Source organism: Leptinotarsa decemlineata, unplaced genomic scaffold (assembly GCF_025532065.1).
Source record: "Leptinotarsa decemlineata unplaced genomic scaffold, Ldec_3_MD MMD2_P_RNA_scaffold_5, whole genome shotgun sequence".
Lineage (NCBI taxonomy): Eukaryota > Metazoa > Arthropoda > Insecta > Coleoptera > Chrysomelidae > Leptinotarsa > Leptinotarsa decemlineata.
Genome location: NW_027412532.1, coordinates 3451922 through 3479861, shown reverse-complemented (window position 1 = coordinate 3479861; position 27940 = coordinate 3451922). Strand labels below are relative to the sequence as shown.

At 36.4% G+C, this 27940-nt stretch overlaps 5 protein-coding genes across 12 annotated transcripts in view; 2 read left to right on the top strand and 3 right to left on the bottom strand.

Annotated features, from left to right (window-relative positions):
* Window positions 1-524: 524 nt before the first annotated feature.
* Lipt2 (Lipoyl(octanoyl) transferase 2) lies at window positions 525-1735 on the top strand. Its single transcript, XM_023166959.2, has one exon. The coding sequence runs from the start codon at window positions 704-706 to the stop codon at window positions 1436-1438; it is 735 nt and encodes a 244-aa protein (XP_023022727.2). The 5' UTR covers window positions 525-703; the 3' UTR covers window positions 1439-1735.
* Window positions 1736-3716: 1981 nt separating this feature from the next.
* On the bottom strand, window positions 3717-5701 carry LOC111510959 (arginine-hydroxylase NDUFAF5, mitochondrial). Its single transcript, XM_023166936.2, has 5 exons — window positions 5282-5701; window positions 5075-5226; window positions 4316-4655; window positions 4076-4218; window positions 3717-3950 (listed from the first exon to the last, which is right to left on the bottom strand). The coding sequence occupies exons 1-5, from the start codon at window positions 5565-5567 to the stop codon at window positions 3804-3806; spliced, it is 1068 nt and encodes a 355-aa protein (XP_023022704.1). The 5' UTR covers window positions 5568-5701; the 3' UTR covers window positions 3717-3803.
* A 1531-nt stretch (window positions 5702-7232) lies between these two features.
* LOC111510966 (alpha-ketoglutarate-dependent dioxygenase alkB homolog 6) lies at window positions 7233-7942 on the bottom strand. Its single transcript, XM_023166948.2, has one exon. It carries the CDS (start codon window positions 7861-7863, stop codon window positions 7237-7239), a length of 627 nt encoding a protein of 208 aa, XP_023022716.2. The 5' UTR covers window positions 7864-7942; the 3' UTR covers window positions 7233-7236.
* Window positions 7943-8556: 614 nt separating this feature from the next.
* LOC111510848 (colorectal mutant cancer protein) overlaps window positions 8557-27940 on the top strand; it is an 81402-nt gene continuing 62018 nt past the window's right edge. For 2 of the 8 annotated variants that reach the window (XM_074169260.1, XM_074169259.1), the window contains exon 1: window positions 26236-26405. Coding sequence is in view for 1 of the 8 variants with exons in the window: in XM_074169256.1 (XP_074025357.1) it covers window positions 8720-8829; window positions 10173-10363; window positions 11497-11600 (405 nt within the window). In the remaining 7 variants the exon portion in view is untranslated. Of the gene's footprint in view, window positions 8830-10172; window positions 10364-11496; window positions 11601-26235; window positions 26618-27940 lie in introns of those variants that run through there. The other 6 variants (XM_074169257.1, XM_074169258.1, XM_074169256.1 and 3 more) reach the window with 5 other exon arrangements.
* LOC111510936 (mitochondrial import inner membrane translocase subunit Tim29) lies at window positions 11602-12438 on the bottom strand. The gene has a single exon (XM_023166917.2). It carries the CDS (start codon window positions 12243-12245, stop codon window positions 11661-11663), a length of 585 nt encoding a protein of 194 aa, XP_023022685.2. The 5' UTR covers window positions 12246-12438; the 3' UTR covers window positions 11602-11660.

Genomic DNA, 27940 nt, shown 5'->3' with positions numbered 1-27940 from the left:
TATCTCAAAGTTGAATCTATAAACCCTCACCTGCTGAAATAAACTCATGAAAATGATATGTCTTGTGATAAAAAAAGTATTGATGTTGAGAAATTTTTTAAAACAGTCACCTGGCATTCTCAGATAATCATAATACCATTTACAATCATGTAGTCTCAATTCGTGCAACAAAATATAAAAATTAACTTTTGTTTTTTTTTTTTTTAAGTATTTTTGTCATCCAGTTACCTTTTTCTTCTCACTAGTTTCGACGTTTGTACTCTTGTGAAATCAGTAAAAAGCATGATTATTCTAACTTGTATACCCACTTCGAATATAATGATATCTATAACGAAAGCATATGGATTACCCATAGTCCTTCAACATTAGTAGCTCCACACATAAATGATTTATATTGATTTGTATTTGTATGAGACACTTTATGAGAATGAAATAAAATACAATAATATGATTATTTTGAAATGATGAGAAAATAATAGTATTCTGTAGCCAGTAGAATAGATCTTGATAATTTCTAATATAGTAGTAGTGTTGTAAAGTGAGTGAGTGACACGTACTTTGTTTCATTGCCTCTGCACCGATTTTGAATTTTACATTTGACAGAATTTATGTACGCCAGTGCATAACGAGGGCACCACCAGTTTTATCGATGGAAAAAGCTATAAATGTCTATGACTGGAAAGTGAGAAGAGGTTAAATTTAAATGGAGAGGTTAGTCAAAGTTTGGAAAGTAGGCAGGATAAGTTACTCCAAAGGATTAGCTCTTCAGAATTATTTGGCAAGTTTACACCTAACAAAAGACGAGCCAAACAACGTTCTGCTTTGTGTTGAGCACGATCCCGTCTATACTATTGGCATCAGAACGAAACAGTATTCTGATGAAGAAGCCATCAAATTGATTCAAAAAGGAGCAGAATTCTATAAAACAGACAGGGGCGGTTTAATAACATTCCACGGGCCTGGCCAATTAGTCGTTTATCCGATACTAAACTTGAAGCATTTCAACACAAACATAAGATGCTATGTTTCAAAAATCGAGAGCACAGTAATAGATATGTGCAAGGAATTCAGCCTAAAGGCTGAAACATCACCGCACACTGGCGTGTGGATAGGAAATGACAAGATATGCGCTATCGGTATTAGAGCTAGTCGCTACATTTCCACTCATGGATTGGCGTTAAATTGTTCAACTGATTTGTCCTGGTTCAACCATATTACACCATGCGGGATTGATGGAAAAGGTGTCACCAGTATTTCCAAAGAAGTCGGTAGGATTGTCACTATCGATGATGCCATTCCAAAGTTCGTTGACAGTTTTAGTAACATTTTCAATTGTAGAGTTATTAGTTTCTCCAATGATGATACAAAAAAGATTTTAGAAGATATGGCAGTAGAAAAAATTGGTTACAAAGATGACAAGAAAAGTTACGTAATTTGATATGATTTAGGTAGTAAGATTCCACTGCTACAATGTTCAGTGTAATCCAAAGAATTATCACCCTTCCAAGAATTGTTTCAATCATTTCATTGTGAAAGACCTAATAAAAACTTGGTAGTAGTGGAAAAACTTTTCGATGATTCTTGGAAAATAGAATGGGGGTATTTTTGCCAAAACTATTTAACTAATAGTGAAATTTATTTATTATAGATGCTGTATGTTGGTATTTCCTATATATTTTATATATTTATGTTATCTCGATTTAAAAAGTTTTTCAATGAATGTTATCCTACCCTACTGATCCTCAAAATATATTTTTTTGTTTACAAATTGTATTACATTGATATTTGATGGAATTGGCCCTAACGTGATGAAAATCCATGATAATGTATTCAAGTATGAAATGTAACATTTCATACTGTCACGTTAAATGTTACTTTTCAATTCAATTTTTTTGAGAGTATTCTAAAACTTACCAGAGACATGAAGTTCATTTTACAAAGCCGTTCCGGCAAATATTTATGAAGCATACATATTCTCATCATCATCGCTGATAGTTTCTGGAAACAGCACATAATCTGTTTATGGCCCGCCATAGACTGGATACAGTTGTCAGACTCCCACTCTTACCAGCTGACCTGAAAAATCACTCACCAAATAAAGTAAATAGCTTTTTTAAGAAGCTGGATTTGCTAGAGTTTGAATACATATGAACCTTAGACGATGTTGTTAGCACCAAAAGGAAAACCATGGACTACGTTTATGTCAACAGCTTTGGTCATCTTGAAGACAGGATAGAAACTATTTTTGCCTTCGTTCAATATTTACATTGAAGGGGAATTAAAAATGTGAAGATAAATATGGTGGTTTTGGTTGGTTTCAACTGCAACTGTGAGAGTCATTTTCAATAGCATGGTTGAAGTACTCTCCTTGACTTAGCAACTACAATCAAATATCAACTACATATCTAAGTTAATGAAATCGGTACAATATTTCCTAGGAAACAATTTACATTATATGCTGATGATATATTATTGATTATTTCTAACAGATCTAACAATATCTCATGAAAAGAATGCGAATCTATATTGGAGTCTTTGATGAAGTGGTTTTGGTCAAATAATCATTCAATCCAGACAAAACAACTATCGTAAAATTTCAGACAGTCCAACAACGCAGTGAGGACTTCAAAATTAAACTATCTAGTCAAGAAATTGTAACCAGTGATACTATGAAATTTCTAGGTATTGAACTAGAGAAAAATCTCAAGTTCAAAACACATTGCGAATCATTAATATCTAACCTGTACAGGTGAAATCTCGTTTGAGATATGAGATTCATTTCTGGGGCAACTCCACACATTCTAGGAACACATTTGTTGCACAAAAAAGAAGCATCCTAACGTGTTATGAATCACACGTTAAAAGGTAAGACCCCGTTAATCCTTATCTCGCACAAGTTTCAACTTCTGAGGGTTGTCGTTCGTAGGGGTGCGACAGTTTAACAGAAAACCAGATTTTAAAACAGACAGAACAGATTTTAGCAGGAAAATCAAGACAACACTCTTGCAGAGATCTTTTCAAAAAACTGAACATTTTAACTCTGACTGGTTTATTTATTTTTGAGATATGTTTGTCTAAAGAAATAGGAAAGGAATCGCAAAGAATTATAACACACATAACATCAATACAAGACAAAAGAACCACTTGCGTATACCTTTTGCCAGATTGAATATTACCAGTTCTTCGCCAAACTGTATTGGGCCAAGGTTATTTAATAAATTGTACTAGGGAGATAGAATTTAAAAAAGAACTCAAATATTTTTATTGGACAAAGGTTTTTTTTATACTGTGACCGAATTTTTGTGTACGTAATTTACTTGTTTCTAATATGCACTCATTACTTTGTAAGTTTTATAGTTGTGTAGTATCTGTGACTATCCCTATACAGTGTATGTTGTCAATTATGCGAAATGAAAAAAAAATGTAACTGGATACGTCTAGAAGAGTACTTCGACCGTGCCCCTGAAGATGGCCGCCGCAGTTGCAGTCGAAACATTTCGAGATTGTAACCAAAGAAGACCATGGCAAAACCTGGAATTAAACCAAAACATTGACGCCAGCCGAGAAAGCCTACATTTCTATAAATATGGTTATTCCCATATTGAATTCAAATAAAGACAGAATTTTCAGGTTATTAAAAAGAGGCAAATTTTCAATTCTTCTAGGTGAGTACAATAACTCTCAAAAATATCAAGTATGAATAACAACACATTCAATATATCTGAATAGAGTTTTTAATATATTAAAAATACATCAAAGCTTTAATACAACATTTTACATCCTACCAACACTTTTAACAGCTATCAGTCCTTGTCATCTGACTTAACCTTCTTAATCTCTTTGATTATCTCGCCGAGCTTGTATAAATCTTTGAGGGAAACGTCTCCTGTGCCTCGTTCCATAGGCTTAGGTTGTTGGGGGTGCGGTTTCCAACCCAGCATGTTGATTACCTGAAGTAGAGGAATGATACAGTCTTCATTATTTATATGATAGTTCGTTTGACAATAATGAATATCTCTCTGACTTTCATTTCACAGTTCATTTGTTCATCAGTTCAAAATATTACTCTACAAACCTGAAATGTTGCGGGTATTGTCAATTTTCCAGTTTCTGGATCAGTGCTACCATAAAGTTGTTGATAAATGGCCCCTGCAGCAAACTGGGTATCTCGATGAAGATGCAAGGATCTGTTCAAAGCTGCATTACTTTCAGCCATTCCTGAAAGTATTATGAAATATAACACTCCGTTAATTTCTATTCAGTAGATATCCAACCACAACAAAAAGTTGTAAAAAAATTGAGCCTAATCATTCACCTTTCAGATCCCACATGAGCTCAAATATCGATGGATATTTAACGACAATTTCATCAGTATCGATTGTCAGCATAGTGAAACCTGCTCTTGTTAACAGATTCCCGACATCTCTGACCTCTGTGAAAGGAGATATATGTGGTGATAATCCTCCGCGTCTCTCTAATTCGGCCAGCTGCAATGATGATCTGAGTTCATACAGAGTGTCTCCGCCAAATACTGATGCTAGTAGAACCCCATCCTCTTTCAAACTATCCAATATTCTCTTGAAAGCCTTGGGTAAGTCATTCACCCAGTGTAAACTCAGACAAGAAATGACTAGATCCAACGAGTCCATATCGAACTAAAATGAGAATATTTCTAGTTTTTATTGACTTTTATTTAAGTATTCTCCCTTCCACAATCTGAAACAAATCAGAATTGTAATGGAGAACTTCATACAGGTGTAGAAAATGCTGATTTCTAGTTCACCTTAATAAGTAAATTCAATATTTCTTGCACAAAGAAAAATGTGTATCAAAAACTTGCCGTTTTTGATAATTTTGCTGGTTGAGAATTCTAGAGATGCTCAACAATCCAACAAGATTTCTTCCTATAGTAATATGAGATCTGTTCGAAAAAATTGAATTTTTACATCTATATGAAGTACTCATTATAATTTTTTTTCAAATGAGGAAGGGAAAATACCAGCTAAATGACTTTAATTCTATATTGGGGAATATTCGTGTTGCCGGGATTATTTGTAAAAAATTTCTCACATGCCTCTATATGCTCTTCATCCAGAATCTGTTTCCTGACTTTGATACCCTCCATTACGGATGCAGAATCCAAATTATGTTGGCTGATATCGCACAATATCAGTTCTTCGACACAATCTGGAGAAATATGTTTTGAAACATAACCACGATGGCACCCTAGAAGTTCATAAATAAATCGGTGTTATTTGCAGAGCAATGCGATATTTTTCACCTATATCGGCTGCTAATTTGAATTTTCTTTTAATATCAAATACTCGATCAGCAAGTCGATATCCAATTTCATCTTTCAGGTAGTCATATAAATTTACATCTTCAGCTATTGCCGCTCTTTTTCGTTGCAGACTTTTGGTGTTACGGTCGAAAACGTTGATGGTATGATTTTCTAGTTTATTCAAAATATATCCATTGGAAATACTTCTGCAGTTATGAATACAATAGCCCAATGACTTCGTTGAACATGATTTATTTGTTAGAAAAAAGTGTTTTATACAATTCATAGTGCTTATTACTTGGATTATAGCATTTTCTACAAGAGAGACATTATTTTACGAGCTTGCAATTGAATTAAATTATTTCACCCTCAAATTCATTTTTATTAGGTTATAGGTTTTGAGTTCTAATGAGATCAAGGTCAAACTTCAGTAGCGTTTTTTTGAAACTAGCACTCATGGTACAGATTTCTGTCAAATTTCAGAAAGGTAATTGGAGCACTTAACAATAGTACTACTGTAACAAGAAAAATTAAAATCTTATCTCCTGGCTACTGGAATATAGAAAACTATTATTATTTTTTTCATCATTTCAAAGTAACAGATTGACAGAAATGATTGTTAAATTTATTCAAATAGTTATTCTAGAAGCAAATGCTTATAACTTCAACATTAAATCGGAATGAACAATGAAAATATATTGATAAATAATTGAACTATCACTTATTGCAGTTGTACTGAAAATAGTCCAACCTAGTTTTTATGATGTTCCAACAGATTGTTGGAAATAATTATAATATTAACTCAGAATGTACAGAACAATTTACCAAAATTACTCTAGTGTCACTATATTTTACCAAACGCTAATATCTAATATAAACTCAAGTTGGCAATAATATTTTATGTGTGAGGAAACACTGAGGCTCATGTTCTATTTCTTCACCAAATTTGAACATTCGAACTTTATAGCATTTGCTGCTCAAGCAGTAAAATCTCAAATTCCACTGTTTTTGTCATGGATGCTGCCACCGAAAATATGTGTCAAATCTATATTCTAGTTTCGTTGGCCGTGGTATACACGTTTTATGTCTCTACCACTGCGATATAGACATTTCTAAATATGAGGTAACAGACCAAGTGCTCCAGCTTTCCTTATACCTACCTGAATTTGTGGGGGAATTACCGTTTTATTTGTAATGTCAAACAGTTTTCAAGTCTCCGGTGCGTTCTGAGAATGTTTATTATTAGAATTGTTGATCAGAATTGAATCATCATTATAGATAAATAATCATGATAATGGTCGAATGCATTGCTAATTAATTATGGTTGGTGTCGGCTTCTCTAAATGTTCCTATTATAACCACGAGTGATGCTAGCGTTTCAAAATCAAATGGAGTTCAAATTATTGGCAATTTTGAATACGGGATATTTGAAAAAAAGTGTTCCGAGGTTTTTTTCATCGTTTTGAGTTTTATCTTTGCTCTATGTTATTCAACTAAGCAGAGATAGCAATTATCGTTTAGCGGAAATAAGATTAGGGCCAACAAAACGCACCTTTTGATATATATATATATATATATATATATAAAATTACAAGCGTTAGTTGTAAAATAAACATTTTTTCAAATTTAAACTGTTATTAGAAAATGGAACATTTCACTGCAAACGGTAATTCTAATTAATGAATAATTTACCTCTTACTTCCAACACTTTAAACAAAATTGTTTTAGCAGTGATTTGCTGAAACTTCAATGGAAATTATTTTCCTGTCCCATTTAAAACATTGATGAATGTTTCTATGGAAAGTATTAGTAGCTTTTATCTTTCCTGGAAGGTTTTTGTTATATATTCAGAACTGAGTTGTTGAAAACTTCATTTTTCTATTTGCTAATCATAACTATATTATGAAGATAATCGATAGGATGATAAACAAATGAAAAAAAACCTAGAAAATCAATTACCAGAATTTAATTTTTAAAACTTTAGGAACATTTCTTATGGTAACAGATACTCTCGTTGACCTCTTCAGTTCCAGTTCATCAGCAGGAGTAATATTGGAACAGCTTCCAATGTTGTCTACTTCTCTTTCTGATATGGAATGTAAATACTTAAAATACATATCTTCTTTAATTATCACAAGGCTACATCTCTTCAATAATATATTGCAAACATTCACACGTTTCTCATCATTTTCCATAAATTCCAACACAGTATGCGACCCACACGTTATTGTGGCTATCGTAGGATAGAAAAGTGGTCCATCGGAATGTGGCATGATACCTTGGCCTGGTAAATATTCATTGATGAGTACTTGATTTGATTTCTTATCATTAAAGATGTGAAGGTTATCTACTTTATGCATGTACGTCTGAAGCCAAGTAGGAATTTTTTCTGGAATCATTCCTTTTTCGTGAGGTATACCACCATAATCTTGAAGTCTTCTATTGGATAAACAGGTCCATTTAGGTTTCGGAACTGAATAAATATTTTTCAACAAGAATGCTTCTTCATCGTTCGTAATGAAGTTGGGGATATAATAAACTGTTGGAGGAACCCCTTTTACTTCAAACTGAGTTAAATCCATTTGAAAAATGAAAATTCAATCCGGCAAAGTCATCATAATGCATCTTTGTTTACTAAATGGACACGTAACCTCTACTTTCAAAACATTCGTCTTCTTTTCCAATCATATGTTATGTCCTAAGCTAACTGTAGTATCCAGTCCATCTCATGTTTCAAATTCAAATGAAAGGGTGATACCGGATATTTCTTCCATTGTTTGCGATTTATGAGGCTCATATAAATCATTCAAGTTACACAAATTCAGTTACAAAAGAAGAGCAATTCATCAAAAATTCACAAGGAACATATCTAATGATTAAAAATCACTTTCAATGCGAAATGGAAACACACGGTATGGTACAGTTAGCTGAAATTATCTCCCTACTAAATGATATTGACTTATACACGTATCTCTACGACTATGTGTATAACAGTATAACTGGTGTCGTGTCTGCAGTTGTGCATACACAACACCATTTCGGTTTGGTTTCTACAACCTATTGTCTTATGGAACTTCGGATAATGATAAACTGGAAAAACCGTCAGTAATTCAAATAAGTGTAACTAGAGTTCCTTTTCGTGATATTCAACATTTTCCCTGAGTTACACGTTCGAATTATTACACCTACATGTCGCTCCCTTCATGAATCCCTTAAAAAAAGAACACGGGTTAGTGTTTCTGTAAAAACAGGAAGAAGAGAAAATTTTGACGTTTGTGGAATTGTCAATCAATCCAAAATAAATAAATAAATCCGTGATTTACATTAGATTTATGCTTTGTACTAACAAAAACGATAGTCTCGCGTTAATAACTGCTTGTAGAAAATTGCATTTCAATTCGAGAATCGATTCAATGTCGTATAAACCGAAATAAGGTTATGGCAGATACAGATTGTGCCAGTGAAAGCGCCAGTTCTGTAGGTGATGAAGAACGAGTCAGAAGACTCTTTCAGGCCTGCGATGCTAACGGGGATGGATATATCGATAGGTGATTCATTGCTTTTCAAAGTGAAAATGAAACTTCCTGAAACTGAAGTGTCCTCACTTTTCTATACAAAATTGAGTGTTATGTCTAACAACTGTGTAACAACACTATTATCGACTCATGTTTTGCCATTCAATTTGACTCCTTCAGAAGATCATAACACATTTCTGATCATATTTTACTTCTAGAGCTAGACACTTTCAACACAGTAGCAGCTGCATGGAATTTTTAAGAAGTTCAAAGCTGATATCCTGTAAAGTTGGCGATCAAGTGGCTAAACCATTTTCATACCACCTGAATTGCGGATGCAAAAGAGGAGCTAAGTTGTTGAATAAATTGAACATCAACAGATCATGTTATGTGTAATTCTCTGTATGCATGTGTTGTTCAGTACACATGCAAACACTTACAGCATAGTTTCTCTTTTCTTTGAAATTGTTGCTAGTTTCCAATTTTTCTCCGCTGCTAATTTCTTGTTACAGTGTATAAATATTCTTCTATATTTTCCATTCCTTATGCACTTCTCTTGCTTTTCCTTCATTTCGTGCTGAACTAACATTCCTTTTTATAATCAAACAATAAAATAAACTGAACAGACTCATAATTGTGAAACTGCTGAACTGCATGTTGATCTGAATGGAATTATTCAAATGTCATACTACTCATAACAGTCTCATTGTAATTGGCTGTTCATCAACTATAATTAGTGTTGCCACTTGTAACAACACAGAAAAAATAATTATAATGGTGCAACAGTTATTAGAAAATTTTGTTGAAGAGTTGGAAATTCGCGCATATAAATTCACGGGTTTTAAGCATTATGTGGGTAAAAAAACTAATGATACAGGAAGACATATCAAAAAAAAGAAACCAACATTCCTGGATGAATATTGTCGTAGAGATCTTTTATCACCCTGTTAGATTATTCGAGTCATAAACATCCAAATTCCGGACCGTATTCAGTTAGTGATGGAGTTTAAAAAGTAAATTGCATAAACATATATTAAATAGTTTAATGCACATCTTGAGGGAGAGGCTTCTCACCAGCCATGACTCAGTCCGGCAGCTGTAAATGTCTGAAATATGTTAACGTGGAGAATGCCTCTGGCTGTATTAAACATTTGTTGAAAATATAAAACAATTTGTATCAATATCAATAAATAGAATGACAAAAAGTTATAGAGTAGCATATTTTTTGTTGTCCGACTGGAAATAAAGTATTATTATTATAACAAATATAGAATTTCATTACAATAATTACGCACCATAGATTGAAGTTTCACTCATTGAATGCCATGCTGTTTTTTCAAGTCAAGATTCCCACCCTGACACCAAATTTTTTTTAGTCAAGATCTGCTAGCTATCTGTAGAGAACTGAGCCTAGAAGACTCTCTTGACGAGTTGATGCTTCAGTTGGGAGCTGATTCTCAAGGTAGAATTTCTTACGAGCAATTTTTACGTCGAAGACTCGCCTTACGTCCAGAAATTGACGCACTAAAAACTACAAGCAAGGATAACGTCAGTGATAACAGCCAAGGTAGGTAATGCTGCTGTTCCATAACTGAAGAATTCTTGAATACCGGCTAGGATCATTTTTTAACCATCTTAAAATATGGAAAGACAGACATTTTTTTGTTTTCAAATGTGTTTCAGTTCTATCCTTCATTAATTCCGTGTTTTACCAACAATCTGAACTTTTCTGAAAGTACCGGAACTCACTTACAAGTAGATCCCACTATTTTGGAGGGCATAGAGAATTGAATTGCATTTTTGTATTATTATTTAGTTCCTTGTCAAGACCTGACAAGAAATGTATTTAAAATTATCTATAATATTTTCCTGAGACCTAACTAACTTTTGAAAATTTCGGAAGGGGAAGAGCTGTAAAAAAATTGTAGAGTTGGTTTTTGGAAACGAATGAAGTGACTCACTGACTTGTCTTTTTGGAGACTCTACTACAAAAAAACAATTCTACCGTTATTTTGAAACTCGGATTGATGTCCATTCACAGTAAAAGACGCATAGACACAAGAATATACCAGTTTTCCATTTGGCAGTCGATGTTGAAGAACTTGGTACTCAAGCATAAAGGAACAGATTTTTAAGCAAGTTTCATGTACATATTACATTTGGGTTTATATTATCAATTCATTTTATGGGAAATAATATTGTTCCTTGTACAGCAAGATATATTGATCATTATCCTTGCAATCTCATCATTTTCAATATTTTTTGTTCTACCTTGATTTTTTACTGTTAGATTTACGGTAAATTCACACTGTGACCAGTTTGTGCTTTATATTTATATTTTTCCTCAAAATGTGTTGAAGAATTGTCAACAATACTAATAAATCGCCATTCTTTATTTGGAAGTATATTTCAAACCCTTGTATATATATGTTAAACGAACATGGCATGAAAGTTTTCATTATTTGATATATTTTCTTCATGCAGAAACCTTAATCTGATCGACACACATTTTATACAAGGGATTGAGCCATAAAACATGTTGAAAATGTTCATGACAGAAATATGAATATTTTCAAATTAATATCCTCCACTACTGTTTGTTATCAAGAATATGTCGAACATTTTCAAACTCTCAAATATCTGTGAAGTGTGTGTGTAAATTACGATTACTGAAACCTCTCAAGCGTCTTTTATCTGAAGGAAAACTGGATCGCTGGGAATGGGATTCAGGTGCTAGAGACATGAGCCCAGTACCCAAGAGCATTCTGAAGAGCACAGAAAAGTACACCGAAGAAGAATTCAAGGTTAGTGTTTTCTTCTTTTATTAACAAATAAGTAAATACAACTATAAAATATCAAGAAAGTCAGTAATTTATATCGTAATCAAGCATCTTCCTAGATGTTATCCACCAAATATTCAAAAATCCAACATCTATGATCCGATCACCAAGCTTTCTGTAAGGTACTTGTAGATATGAGCAATTACTTTCATATGTGTCACATTCGCTACTGAATTCATCAACCCATATTATCGAAAGAATGCCTAGATTTGTGTAGCGAATTAGATTGGCATTGAAACACTGCTCGACGTACTTCAAGTGCCGCAGCGATTCAGGATTTGCTATGCTGCTATTGACGAGGGCCAGTTCGTTTGAACACTGAACGTACTTGGCTCTGAAGCTCTGCAAATCCGGGTTATGAGACATACAGTACCCCATCAACCCTAATCCTGTGATATACGTTACTGATTTGATTGGTTTTTGTCTCATTTCTGTTTTCAGGTTGATTGCTACTTCTGTATAGTCGTTTGCTAGTTGTTTCCAGTATTTTATCCATTTTTCGAAGAACGTACCTTTTATTTTTTTATTAAATGATTGGTTTGCGGCTTTCAGCTGGTCCAGAGAAATGGAATTGAAATTCGAATAATTAGAACGTGAAAATTTCCACATTTTTAGAGGTTAGGTGACTATGTTTCCGCTGATATTTATTTCAAAACTACGCTCTTCATTTTATGCACTTATTCCTTAATAAAAATTGTTTAATTCATCATCACTTAGATTTTCATATGATTGAACTTGATTACCTGAAATTCAATATAGTTTTTTGTTTATTTCTAATGACGTGACACATGGCATTTGACATAAAACATATTTTTTCTAAGGAATGGTTATATCGCCTAGGACAACTAGCCAATGTTATTCAAGGGGATTATTGCCGCAAGGTGCTGGTGCCAACGTCAAGGAAATTTTTTGTTTCCCGTAAAATTTTCCGAATAGAATCGACCGTTTTATTTAAAAAAAAAAGAGAAACGGAAAATGGAAAAGAATAGGGAATGCACCAAGATTCGTTGATACATTACACCGGCAGTCAAGAAATCTATTGAAACAGTCAAATCCTAGGATAATAAATCTATGGAATGTTGTGAGCTTTGGCATAGCATCCATTTTATGGTTTTGCCTAAAATTCTTCGGTTTCGAATTTTCAAAACACCCTTTAGCTTCCAACATTTTTGGTTTTTGGGAAAATTATCAGGATGTGATATTTAATAAAAAATACCACTTTTTCATTTTTTTTAGAATTACTTTTGATATTGCATGTATAAGGCCCCAGATGTTAACAAAAAATTACGATCGCAAAGTTTTAGTTACCAATACGTGAATAGACAATAATTGCAGATAGGACACGAATCAGCAGAAAAAACCGACGATGATTATAGACGGGCTACTTGGCTGCTTGAAAATGATAAAGTTAGCCCAGTTTATAATAATAGTCAGTCACGGAAATGTAATTTTGTCACCATGCTTCATTCCTATCTGTGATACTAGTCATTTAATTTCTGTCACTGTAATTTTTCGACATCACCTCAGATTAGTTTTCGTCTAATCACCTAGGTGTAATATCAAATGTCACTCTAAAAAAAGAAGGAAAAATTCCAAAAATGTGCCATTCTAATCAGCTAATTCGTTAATCAGCTGTTGCCTTTCTATGAACGACAATCCTGAAAAGTTGAAACTTGTGTGAGCTAAGAATCAACAAAACTGATTTCGACAAAAACGGAAGTTACTGGAAATTGAAAAATATGCAGAAACTCTGTTCTTCACATAGCATTCACTTATACCAAATCTCGTTTTGATACACCTGATATTTTTAAAGCTATGCCTTTTCTAATATATACTGCCCGGTATATAAAATTCGTAAATCTCAAAAATAGTTGTCACTCAACAATGACGAAGAAAGAAGTTGGGAACTTTTCCTTTCTTTATAAAATATTGAGCAGTAGAAAATGATGAAAATAGATATAATTACTAAAGTAAATAACTGTTAGGTTTTACCCCTACCCCGATGAAAACGTGCGTCAGCAAACATAAACAAGGTAATATTTGTACATGGCAATCGATCCGGTTCGAATTTTCCGGATGATAAGATAGCTAACCACACGACTCGATAAAAACTCATAAGGGAAACCTATAAAATGTGTGCTTTTCTGGCTAGACTAACTTCTACGGTAATATTACTGTTTGCGTCTCATTCTTTCTTGTTTCTAGAGAAATTTGAACTCTTCGTTTCAATAAATCCTGCCCGTGCTGGCTTGTTTGCACTCATTGTGGCTCTCGCTATCGATTCGTAGGTATTTTGCGACGCAATAGAAAATGCGACGAGAATCCTTGGGAAGATTTACCGTAGATTGTATCGTTATTTGTGGCATTGACCATACTCAGGCAGAATGGAACTAATCTGTGATGTGTGCCACTAAGATTCATGAAGTTACAATAGACCTTTACACTGATGTTAGGATAATAATAATAATAATAATATGATGCATCTCCATAGTAGTTTGCATCCCAAATCATCCATTCCACGGTTGTACTTCGCCCGACAACAGGGAGGCCGTGGAATTTTGAGTTTGGAGTGTCTAGATTACAGAATGGTACTGGATGGAACCTGTAAAGTCGTAAGGATTTCGGATACCCTTCTCTGCATGGTCCGTGACCATGAGAGAGCAGAAATTGGAGCATTTTTCTTCAGGGCAGCTGCCTGAGCAGCTGATGAACTCGGTTTAATTTTCGATACTGAACGAGGTGATGACAACTCCGGCACCGAGTTGGAACGCGTTCAGAAAAAGGCTCATCAAAAAGCCGCAGATATCACACCACTTCTGCGGCTACACAAGGATAAGCCAGTGCATGGGGTATTCTTCAATAACATTGAAGGCCTTGTCTTATCAAAGCGCCTGACTTTCGCTTTCCTCAGGTCGAGTGGGCTGAAGTCGGAAACTGGTGGGTTCGTCATGGCATGTCAGGATAGTATTTTCAACACCTTGGTCTTCCGCAGTGATGGGGATAGAGGTTCCTCACACAATGTGCAGGGCCTACCGCGAGGCGTCCGAGACCCTAATGCACTTGCTGTCGGCATGTCCAGCATATGCGGTCTCGGCCTATATCCATTGACATAACGCGGTTCTCAGAGTGCTTTATCACCATCTACGTCACTCTTAAGGGATTGACGAGACACCGGTGTTGCCCTACGCTCCGGGAGATATTGAATCCGTTGTGGGGAACGAGAAGTGCCGAATTTATTGGAACTATTCGTTCCCCACCCTCAGGCTCACACAAGCTTATTAGCCTGATGTAGTCCTTCTCGACCAACAGAGCAAAACTATATTTGTCGTGGAGTTTTCAGCTCCTGGCGAGACGAATATTGTCCGAAAAGAGGAGGAAAAAATAAAATATCGAGATTTTCTCTTGGAATTCCGCAGACTCTATCAATACCACTTTGTCAAGATGGTTGACTCATTGACTCAACGAATATAGACATACATTGCACAACTTTTATCCAAACACATACAATGCATACTTTGTCTATATATTTAAAATACAGATGATATTTACAGTTATCCTCTGACATTTTAATATGGACAGGTAAATGACTGAACATCGTAAGATCACTATAATGAAAGACGTTTTTGACTAGAGTAGAGGCTGGTATAGGTAATCTTAGATCATTAGCTTTACGAAGGGCATGATAATTGGAGTAGCTGTTGAATATCAGTTTATGTTTGTTGATCAAATATACTGTTTCTAAAATGAAAATTCTATAGACTGTCAAAATTTTATGTGGTTCAAACAAGAATTTGCAGGAGTCTCGACATTGCACATTAATCTTATAGCTCTTTTCTGCATAATTTAAACAGTCTGCAATATAGTTTTGCAACATACTCCCCAAAAGGAATCCCATATCTCAAATGAGAATCAATGAATGAGAAATAAGCCGATTTAGCGGCAAGCAAACCCAATTGCTTATACTGTCAATTAGTACCCCCAAAAATTTAGAACTGGGTCCGTCCTTTTTTGTTAATAGTATGCTGTCAATAAAGCAAAGGAATAATATTAATTTCGTTTCGAAAACATTAAATGACAGCAGATTGGAATCGCACCAGTTTTTTATATTTTTTTCTATCTGACCTTATAATGTCGTGGATATTACATGACTTTTTTTATTATGCCATATTATTGTTGTATCATCGGCGAATAGGGTGAACTTTCCTTGTATACCGATGGATGTTAAATCACATTCTTATAACAAGAAAAGTATCGGCCCCAGTATTGTCCCTTGTGGTATGCCGTTTTTCAATTCGCCTTCATGCGTAATAATTTTCGAACCATTTGATAGCAATTTCAGTGATAGAGTTTTTTCAGCAGTATTCCGTGATCTAGACAGTCGAAGGCTTTAGCAGAGCCACAGAACACTGCTGCTAATGACTCTCTTTTCTTAGGAAGTTTCCCGGCTTCGCACGGGTAGCATCGCCACCCCGACTTTGCACAGAACATCGTCATAATCCAACCAATTCACACAAAACAATAATACATTATTTCCATAAATCATCCTCTTGAATTACTACGTTCAATTTGAGTTTATCGCGTTCAGACAGACATACAGGTAGGCATTCGCGGCGGGGATTTTTATAATGTAGATATAGTGATAGTCTGTTGTTTTTGAACAACTCAAATCCCTCAACTTTATGGAAAAATACGCCTTATGATACGCCGTATATCAAGAAACATTTTACTCTCAATCGTGTGTCAAGCCTAATCTTTCAAATCATCCTTCTTCCAGCGCCGACATAAAGAGAAGCCGACCGTGATCTTTGAGTTGATCATAAAACGAATATCATCAATAACAATCTGAAAAAACGCACAACAGGAAACGGGGTCAAAACCCTAGCTTGAATTGCATAATGAGATAAGAGTTTTCATTGACTTACAGAGGAGGGGACGTCGTGCTTTGATAACTTGATCCGGCAATTTGATTTTGAGTCTGACGCCTCCGAAAGTCATCTAGATTGATCAGAATAACTCTGGCGACTGTTTCGAGAAGATAAAATTCGGAACATTCACGTTTATTCTTGATCATAAGTGCAAAATAGTTTAAGGTGTAAACAATTCAGTTAAACAAAAAATATTTCAATATTGCAAAAACTTGTGAAGATATTGAAAAAATTAAAACATTCTCATGGCGCAGAAAATTCACAGCCCCGAATCTGTGAGATCAATATTTTTAGCTTCAATTGAGCGGTAAAGATACGAATACAAACTGGTAGTTAGACAGATGTCAAAGGAGTTTGACATCTGTTGAAAAAGTTGAGAAATGAAGTCAGAAAATGAAAAACTGCGTATGAACTTGAATTTTGTCCAATTCTGAAGACGGAGACGAATTTACGCTTCCGAAACGTTAAGATAAGTGTTGAATAATTTGTCAGCTTTTTTGATAGGCAAACAATGACTTTTTCGGGATGCATTGCACGCTCATGGATCTCATGTGGATTGGTATCGTCCCAAATTCGACAGTTTTGTTTGTTCACGTACCCATTTATTCACAAATGGGCGTCATCCCTGAAGACGAAGCAGTTGCCAACTGCTCCAGAGCCCGTTCATCGAACACAAGTCGTTATATATGGTGGTGAGCGACGCTAAATCGACTACCTCAGAATTTCCTGCACGCTCTCACAGACAGTGGCGATGATTTCAGCAGATCTTGCGTTTCGTTGACGTACGGGTTTACTGAACTAGTGGACTCAAATTTATCCACCATATAGTCTTTTCGATAGGGCGATTATTTCATCATTTGCAGGTGTAGTTGAATGCCGTATCGGTCCATGTTGATTTGACAAAACAGATTGAATAAATGTCAGATAATTTGATAGATAAAGCTTCAACAAGCAAGGCAAGTTACTCGATAATCCCTCAGATATTCTTGATGGTTTTGCAGATTTCTTCGGTGGTTCTCATATAGCGTCAACATCAAGTAACCATGCGAAAAACAGTAGTGATATTCCCAGCGTAGTAATCAAAAAACTTTGGTATTGAAGATGTTTATCATACTCTATGTCGAAAGTCTGCCCAATTTTCAAAGAAAGGGGATAAAAGTGGGACAAAAAATTTCAGACCAATTTCTATCAAATACAACTTTTGTAAAGTGTTTGAGATGCTTCATATTAGCAACATTATTAGCTCCAATTAACACGGTTTCATGAAAGGACGTTCAACCATCATCAATCTTGTAACAATCACTCAATGTATTGCGGAGGGTATTGATTGTCAGTCTCAGACTGATGTCATCTACACTGATTTTTCTAAAGCGTTCGACATACTTGACCATAGTATCCTGCTCAACAAGCTTTCGACTTTTGGGTTACCCAATGACTTAATTAATCTCTTCAAATAGTATTTTTACAACCGTAAGCAGAATGTTCAACTCAATGGCCTCAGGTCTGTCGGAATATATAGCCACATCTGGTGTACCACAAGGGTCAAACCATCAATGATATCGGAGTCGAGATGATCTCAATTTCCTTTTATACGTAGTTGATTTGAAACTCTATCACAATATAACATGTTATAATGATTGCGAACGTCTCGCCCTGAATTTAAATCGTGTTGCTACATGGTGTCGGAAGAATAATCTATCTCTCAACATATTACAAAGTGGGTGTTATCAATTGTCAAAATGAGTCCTTGTTGGAAGACCCTATACAATCCCAAAACTACAATGTGTTTCCTGACCCGGTAAATAATTGGTAATAAATTTTACACAGTTTATGTTTACTTCTTAATAACATGGTATTGCTTCGTATATAATTTATTGGTTTTGAGTTTCTGTTCGATGTCTAGAGGAGCAAAATTAGTTCTAGAAATAATTTCAAGCTAGCTAGAGAGGTAGGTGTAGGTATAGTTTCACAGATTACTTTGAAATGCTACAATTTTTTATCAAAATTATACATATGAGGGGAGAAAAGCCTTTTTCGTTGCAGTGCTGGCTCAAAAAATGAATTGGAATGAATTGTTATGGATAGGACGCTGGTCTTATTACAACACACGTATTAGACAAGGAGAATCATCCGTTTGGTGGGCATTATTAAGGAAAGTGATATTCGTGATATTCTTTTCACACAGTATCGACTGCCACAGTTAGGCCCCATTGAATTTTTCAAAGTTGAAATTAGACTTTCAAGAGAGTGGATTCCAAAGGATAGATCAGACATAGCAGAACATTTTGCTGGTTGGCGGAGAGTTGTTTTGTCGAACTAGAGAAGGAATATACTGGAAAAAAACAATAACACTAGCTTTTTCTCTCTCCCATCTTTTTTTTCCACTTTTTCTGAAAACTTATTGACCTTCTTCGACTAATGTCGGTAAATTTCCGGCAATTTATGTTTAATATTCGCTAGCCTGTCTGCCGTGGTGTAATTACCGCTAAAACTTGGTAGAAGTGCGATTTCCCAAGGATACGATCTCTGTGAAATAAGACAACAACAAGAAAGTTCGAATGAGATTCTATTGGATTTCTTGGGAGTTGGTTGGGTGGAGAGTCTCATAACTCTAGGGCAAATGAATGTACGGTTGGAGAGGCTCGTGAGATGTACCTAATTGAGTTTGAGTTTATACAAAGTTGTATGCGGAATTACTCAGTAACGATGGCTTTGTTTTGCTGTACTTTGGTTTGAAGTGATTGGGTTCTATACAATAGAATAGTTCTATACAATTATGTGCAAAATAATGTAGTCTTTCCATGAGACTCCAATGAAAGCATTCATTATTATTAATTGATAAATCTTCAATATTCTAGGAGATAGGGTGACATATGAGAGCAGTGCCTCTGATAATAGAAAAAATTAGTAGGTATTGATGCTTTTCCGTTTGGAGAACGGAGAATAAACATCACGAGACTGTTCTTCGCGATGAATATGATTTATAATCGTAACGACTTGAATCCAACATAAATCGTCACAGCCACATTTTTCAGAGCGTGTTACGGATTTTATTGCAGAATCTCTTTAGAAAAGATCAGTCTCCATATTTCTGAACTCCTTCATTCCTATATTACATTATCAAAAGCGCTCATCTCTAAACTGATCAAACATACTTATCTTCAAAGTAAAGTACAAAAAAACTCCGCAAATTTAGCTTTGTCTCTGAATATTAGATGCAGGAGCTCAATAACATTGAGGAACTCGTGTAGGATTGGTAGGTACAGTGAGTGGAGAAATCATTTGGAAATTCAGATATTATAATGTTAGAACTAGAGAGCCCGGATTGAAATTTAAGAAGTCCCCAAATAATCCACTTAACTGGAATATTCTTATTGATTTCAAATTACCAAGTTTCAAGAAGTGGAAATGAATTGTCAAGCACATTTTTAACTCTTGGAAAATAATATGCTCCCATCTTTGATGATTTTGTGTTTTAATGTACTATGAATTTTACATCACATACTGTCTAATTGAAGGACATCTGAACAAAATAGGGCTGTGTGAAGAAGACGTTAGCTGGAGTGTGACTTGTCATAGTCTCATATGCGATTGTGAGGTTCTGGATTATAGAAGACTAGCAAATATAACGAACTTCCAACCAAGGACTTGTAGTACACGAAATGGGTGTCATAAAAAATGGGTGGAGCAAACGAATGGAACCCATCAGGTTGAAATTACTGAATATCAAAATTCCCAATTGAATATTATGTACTATTAGTTACATAGAGTAATATTGAGACCAATGCCAATGTGATCAATACTGATGATTATAACAAAATGCTTTTTTTCGATAAGTTATATATTACAATTAATATTTGGAACAATCATGAAATACAAACCAATTCAGACAACTAAGTTTATGAAAAAAAGGAAAGAAGAGAAAAAAAATCACCTCAAAGGTGCTGCTTCGTTCCCTCCTGTTCATAAAAGAGCACTCATCACTCAAAAGCGATTTTGGTGAAATTGGGGACACGTGTGAATCGTTATATCCATGCTACTTGCCACTATATGGATGTCTGCAATATGCATGCTGTGTAATGCCCGTTGTAAGTAGTCCCACTGTGATTTGAAAGTGCATATAGATTATAACGACAAGGATCCACTTTATCTGCTGCATACTTGCTCATATCTAATCCATCTGAAGAAAAGTCAATGGAAACAATAAATTTGCGTCTGAATCTTTCCGTTGGAGATAATATTTTCAAATGAGTCACTAAAATACGGGAAACTTATAGATTGATAGAGACTTTGTTCATTTTCTTCTTTCCTTGCACCTCGAACACGTTAGTTTTTCACCTCTATCCAGAGCGTCCCCTCTTGCGAAGGAATCCAAGCAATGTGACAAACTCAATTGGCCAGTTCTTTGTGACATGGGGAGAGACAAATCCCGGAAACGATCGAAGGTTACTGATGAGTATCCACAGTGTGTGCACTTCATAGTGGATTTTAATTGACCAACGAAATTGTCTACAATCATAGAGTTGTTCATGGTCAGATATCACAGCCAGGACTCTTGTGCTTTTCCGCTATCGCTCAACTTTTCGTCAATCTTCGTTAAGATCGGTTCAGGTTCCTCAGTAATTCTGTTGAGGTTCTCATGTAAACCTTCTAAAAGATATCGAAAGAATTCGTGGGCGTCTTTATGGGCGGAACCCATGAATCGAGGGGCAAATCTTTGAATCTGACTTTTAAAGTAGACTGTGTTAATTACTCTATTAGATTAATCTTCTGGCCACATTTCCATTATAACTTCTGCGAACGCTTTGATTAAAGCACCTTTCACACTAGAAATACTAGTATTGATATCTTCCATGTATGTATCCTTTTTTAAATATTCCAGCAACCATCTCGTGTTTGATAAACATTGGATTACGTCGTTCATGAAACAGGTGTTTCCAATATTTTTTAAACCATTAAACCCAAGAGTTCTGAGTGAAGAATATATCACCGATCTATTGTTGTTACTGTTGATACTACGTTTGCCATTATTATCTTCTTCTGAGCAAACACGGACATGATGATTCACCCCTTCATTGGATCGGTGGGATAAGGAATTTGAACTGCTCAAAACTGAATCGGTTACCAGTTGGGGACTGTGAGGGCTCAGCCAGAGGACTAAACTCAGCCTCATTTAGTGTTCCCACTTCCTCTTCTGTCAAAGCTTGACCGTACACATTCGTTGCGTTGCGTAAAAACATGAGAATTGGATAGCGACATTGGTGAAATAGATTTGTGACAGATAATGCTCGATTGGGGATGAGGATAGGATATGATTGGCTGTACCATCATAGGTAGATGCTGATATATTTGGTTCATGGGAACTATTGATAGTTCACTTAGTGTTATGGATTGAGGAATTGTACGTAAACTGCATTTCCTGCATTTCCTCTTTGAATCAGAATGCTAATTTTTTGAATCAAGAAAGAGGTAGCTCTTGGGTCATTCGTCTCTTTGGAGATCCTAATGCCGATTTCATGGATGAATTCCAATGCTTGGGGGCCTAAGGTACCAAAAGTTTCGATTCTAAGTGCATGAAAAAGTGAAATTATCTCCCAAATACTTGTATTTTAGTCGACAGTAGTATTTTAACAGTTCTGGCGTGCCGTATATATCCCTTCCTTTCACCCAATTGATATCTCACGTCATCATAATTTTTCCAGCGAAAGAATTCAATTTTTCCCTTGATCTTTTCGGAGAAAATCCAGCGCGGAGTTGTTTATTACCTCCGTAATGGTGAAAGAATGAACTGATTGCCAGTCTCCGAGAATCTTGATTGTTAACGACCTACGGACAAGTCCGTTGTTCCCAGACGTTTTATTGAATTTCATGAGAGAACTTCTTGCCGAACTCGCTATCTAAATGCAAATTTCAAAGTTGTTGAATTCCATGTGTAAGCACCGCCTCGTACAGTTAAATATGTCTAGTGCTCGTTTTCGTCGATGTGTAGGGTTCGGCTCTGAATGAGGAGATACTACCGGAATCTTCAGGTTTAGGATGTATAACGACCGTTTCGGAAAGACGATGAAATTCAAACTGAAGCTTTGTAGAGTAGTGGGAAAAATAACACTTACTTTTTCCACTGTGCTTTATATTACTGTTCGACAGTGAACAGTAATATCTGATAACTATTACTGATAAGAAGCTTGTCATCTTCATGGTCGAAAATTTGAACCACCCTTCCTGATGTAATCCAAAATATAAGAAATTAATTGAATACTTAGTGACAGGGGACATGACGTTTCAATGCTGCCACCTCATCATCCTAGCAGCAGCTCTATTACTTTTACTAACCACTGTGGTTATCTGTGTATCTGTGTGTTATCTTCCTATGAGTAGAATTTTTTCGGCAGCTTACTACCAAGTTGAACGTTTGTTGGTGAAAGCCAAGTGGTTGGTGAAAGCTAATCTTTCGAAACATACAGAAACATACAGAAGTTGAGAAACTTGTGCGAGCTAAGGACTAACGAGGTCTTACCTTTTAACGTGTGATTCCTAACACCACCATACAGTAACTATGGTCTTTTTTGGGATGGGTTTCGCCTTTGGCAAGTGTCTGGGTAGATCAGCGGTGTCCAACAACTGCCCTGAACGTCTAATGTTGTAGAAAAGGGTGTAAGACTGTATACACGTTCATCAGAATCTGAAGGTGTTTCTGCTCCTGATAATTCCTTCTCCGGGAGGATCCAGGACCTCATCTCTGCTCGTTATTAGAACTGTACAGATAGGTCGTAGCTGAGGCTTTGAGTTGGACATCATTCCCAGGATGCTGTGACTTTCAGTAGCTGTCACGCGAAGTATAAGCCTCTTTTTGGCAATTGGCTACCTGCATATTCTCTAAGTTGGTCGTCGAGCATATATATATATATAGAGAGGTGGTAGGTCCGAAAAGATTTTCATTTTTTTTCAAGGACAAAACACAATCATTACAGGAGTCTCCTTGATGTGCTCCGAGACTAGATTTGAATTGCTGAAGATTAAAAACGTTCTCAGAGAACGTAGTTCTCCAAATGATAAACAATGAAGTTGGAGATGTACTGGGTTGAATTTCGAAACGATGATTTGTACTGATATGATCCTCAGTAAGATAAGCAACCTCCTGCTGCCGATGAAGATGTGCCTGCGTAGTCAGGCTTTGCCGTCAGCAAAGCAATATATTGGATTCTTTGTTTTTTCCAATAAGTCGTTGATATACAATTAAGAGAGGGTTGGAGACAATATGGATCCATATTGGAGACAATATGGATCCCGGGAATCCATATTGGAGACAATATGGTTCCTAAGGGATCCATATTGTCTCCATGGGGATCTATATTGTCTTCAACCTGTATAGGCTTGCAGATTCACCCTTTTTCTGTCAAAGGCATCAGAGAGTTTGATTTTCCAAGTAAATGTTAACAGAAACAAATTATTTCCTTTATTTCTTGAGGTTTTTTTTACTTTCTCAATATTATACAAACCATAAAAATTATAAAGTTTCTGCTGAACTTATTTTGTGAAACTCTGACCGTCTACGCGTTTGTAGAAAAAAAAACACGTCGATCTGCTTCATGAATTTCTAACACCTGCACTCAGAAGCCTAATAATATGATCTTATATCCTTTCCGAGAGGAATGCAACTCGGCGGGTTCCTACATTTCAAGCACCTTTATGGAACGTGCTCCTGACTTCGTTTCTACGACTTTCTCCTTTGACTCGGAAGTTGGAAGGCGGCCATTCACGTCGCGCATTAGAGTGAATGATGAGAGATGAGAGAACGGCACAAGATGTGGAGGACAAAGCGGATACGTGTCGCATAGCTTCCTGTCTAGGTCAGACCGCTGAATACGACATCGTAATTATTCGCAGAGAACGGTTACGAGTGTTGTTCGACACGATGTCGGGTCGATTAAGAACTTCTCTATCACTCAGAATTGTCGATTTCATTCAAAAGTTCACAATTCGCTCAGAAAAAATAAGAATAAGAGGCAGTGATCTAGATTCCACAAGAAACTATTTGATGGATAAAAGTCAACAAGTGAAAATTTATAATGTCCTCAACGAAGAATCAATTGTGGGATATGGTGTTCCACATGGCACATTTATCGGTCCATTACTTTCTGGTGTTTATTTGAATGACTAAAGGTTAGATTTCACTGTGAAGTATTGCTGACAACACTACCAACTGGTTTGAAAATCTCACTGCATCTAATTTACATCATAATCCAATTACTTATGAAAATTAAAATTCTTCAAACCTATACATTTATATATATACATTTTCAAAATTATAGATCTTAAATCAGCTTACTACTTCACGAATCTTTCAAATGAAGAAACTCACATTCACTATAAACCAAAAGTGTTTTTTCTCAGAACAACATCCAGATAACATAATACTTTGTTGAAGATGAAACTTCGTTAATTCTCAGCTCGTAACAAGTTTGGATATTTGAGGGTTGTGGAATAACTAGATTTTTGTGTAAATTTCAATTTAAATGTCCGATTCATTCAAGAATAAAAATTGAAAGCTTTCGTAGGTTTGTAACATGTCTTCCAAAGGTTGTTAACATGCCTTTCCTAGGTTTGTAACATGCCTAGTGCTTTAACCGTTATCACCATAAGGCACAACTTTATTGAAAGACAGTTTTTGTAATAGCTGGATGTATTTACAACTTGCCTCGTGATAGAAATCGCCGTAAAAAGGTAAAACCTCGTTAGTGCTCAGCTCGTTACAAGTTTAGACATTTGAGGGTTGTGTATTTACTAGATTTTTGTCGAAATTTCAATTTTAATGTCGGATTCATTTGAGAATAAAAAAATGAAAGCTTCCGTAGGTTTGTAACATGTCTTCCAAAGGTTTTTAACATGCCTTTCCTAGGTTTGTAACATGCCTAGTGCTTTAACCGTTATCACCATAAGGCACAACTTTATCGAACTGAAAGTTTTTTGAGTTCTTCTTTTGTGATAGCTGGATGTATTTACAATTTGCCTAGTGATAGCAATCGCCGTTAAATGACAAAACCTCGTTGATGCTCAGCTCGAACAAGTTTAGACTTTTGAGGGTTGTGAAATTGCTAGATTTTTGTCGAAATTTCAATTTTAATATCGGATTCATTCAAGAATGGAAAAATGAAGCCTCCGTAGTTTTTTAACATGCCTTCAGTAGTTTTTTAACATGCCTTCCATAGGTGTATAACATGCCTAATGCTTTAACCGTTATCACATTAAGGTGATAACGGTTATCGAACTGAACTTTTGTGATAGCTGGATGTATTAACACTTCGTTTCGTGCTAGCAATCGCACGTTGAAAGATAAAACTTCGTTTATTCTCAGCTCGAACAAGTTTAGATATTTGAGGGTTGTAGTTCGTTGGGTGTCGACAGCTAGTTAACAGAAAAACAGATATAACAGATAGTTTGCCTCAAAGCAACTTCACTGTATGCGAATTGACCATTCCTGACCTCAAGCTGAACTAAAACCATACGACTCACCAACCCCATGTCATCCCACACCGCCGTCGTGCCTCCCGGAGGTGTTGGACGGCTTCCCCGTCGCTTCGGGGGCCCTTTCCGAGTCGCCGCCCTCGACCACCACGTCCCGACGTTACGTAATGCCGTCGTATGCGGCGGTGGTGGCGACACGGCGCTGCTGCAGTTCCGAATTCGCCTCCGACACCGCAAGAGGCGATCTCTCCGAGCTTCGTTCGCAATATTCTACGCGTCCGTTGTTAGTTGGCAGGCCATCTAGATCTCTCGAGCGGCCTTGCGAAGTGACAGTCGGTCGTTTGTGTTTGTCGTCGTGTGCTTTGTGCGACACAGAGAGGTAATTAGCGAGGATCGCGGCAGGCTGTGCTAGTTCGGCGTGTTTGTTTTGTTTTGATCCGTTTCCACGGATCTTCTTGGTGTGTGTGCCAAAGCGGAGGAGTCCTGCGGGTTGGTGACTCGTAGATCTGTGGGTATTTGTCGGTGGAAGAGAAAACGGGGGGGTTTGTTGGTCGAGAGGCCTGCATTTGTTTCTGAAGGATAATTACTACGGTGTGTTTCGACGTCACTGCATTGAGCTTTTTGAAAATTTTCAACAGTATGGACGGTGTCAAGTAGAAGCCTGAAGTATTTTTCAGTGCAATGTTATACATTGCTTTTCATTCTATCTTCAAAGTATTAAAAAAACAAATGAAACAGGACACAGAGTCAGATGCTACAAATGCAATACGCTTATATAAAGACGGCTCAAAAACCAAAGAAGGCTCAGGATATGGAGTGTACACCAGATCACTAAGTCTAAGGATTAAGTGGGGAATGGGAAAAAATACCAGCGTGGTCTAAACAGAACTGGCTGGTATCTCAATCGCCACAAAAGAAATAACCAGGAAAGGAATTTCTGGCAAAAACAATCTGCACTCACAGAAGACAAGCCCTATTAGCCTTGAACAGACAACGTGTTACCTGAGGGCTAGTAGGTAGGTAGGTAGGTCCACCACAACCCATAAAAGTTTATTGTGGCTCACACCTATTCACACTCTGCCAACTAAACCCAACTTCTCAACGAAGCCGTTTAGTTTGTAAGGTGAGTAGTCTTTCAGGTCAGATAGTGAGAGTACGGATCTGCCAAACTCAAACAACCTGATTCGGTCCCCAGCGGGGCAGGCACAAAGTATATGCTCTGCAGTTTCATCATTTTCCAGACAGAGGCGACACACACTGTTCAAATGACAGTGACCTGTAAGAAGGCCTGTTAGACATCGTAGTTCATCCCTACTGTAGTCCAACAACTGTTTGGAATCAAGCTTCGAAGGCTGAATAATAAGTCCATAACTCTTCTTGCCATCCAGGTGTTCAGTGTTTGTTTGGAAAAGCCTGAGCAATGCCAATGGCAGGTTCTGGTCCAATGAAGCCACTTGCAGCACCCTCCTTTGCAAGAGAGTCAGCAGCTTCATTGCCTTCCAGGCCAGTATGGCCAGGAATCCAGACAAGAGATAATCTGTTAAGTCTTCCTATCGAGGAGAGTCTTTTTTGGCAGTTTGCTACCAATTTAGACGTTGCTGGGTAGGAGCCAAAAGCTTCCAACGCCGCTTGACTGTCCGAGAATATTTTTATTTACTTGTGAATGAGGTTGGATTTATCCAATTCCTCCGCATACAATTCAATAGCGTAAATTTCCGCTTGAAATACAGTCGCATAAGTTCCTAGGCAGGTACATAACTCTGTCCTGGGTCTGCGACTGAAAACACCTGCACCAGAACAGGAAGGTGTTTTTGATCCATCTGTGAACCAACAACTATCTGCTCCTAATATTTCCTTCTCCCGCAGGATTCAGTCCTCTCTACTCGGGAATAGTACTTTATAAGGCAGTTCGTA

What these genes read in the sequence shown, in the direction of transcription:
- Lipt2 (XM_023166959.2), top strand. Translation starts at nt 704, where the DNA reads ATGGAGAGGTTAGTCAAAGTTTGGAAAGTAGGCAGGATAAGTTACTCC.
- LOC111510959 (XM_023166936.2), bottom strand. Translation starts at nt 5,567, where the DNA reads ATGAATTGTATAAAACACTTTTTTCTAACAAATAAATCATGTTCAACG. An exon ending in CAAATTAGCAGCCGATATAG is followed by an intron (nt 5,227 to 5,281) that starts GTGAAAAATATC and finishes ATGAACTTCTAG; the next exon opens with GGTGCCATCGTGGTTATGTT. An exon ending in CAATACCCGCAACATTTCAG is followed by an intron (nt 3,951 to 4,075) that starts GTTTGTAGAGTA and finishes CCTCTACTTCAG; the next exon opens with GTAATCAACATGCTGGGTTG.
- LOC111510966 (XM_023166948.2), bottom strand. Translation starts at nt 7,863, where the DNA reads ATGGATTTAACTCAGTTTGAAGTAAAAGGGGTTCCTCCAACAGTTTAT.
- LOC111510936 (XM_023166917.2), bottom strand. Translation starts at nt 12,245, where the DNA reads ATGTGGAAATTTTCACGTTCTAATTATTCGAATTTCAATTCCATTTCT.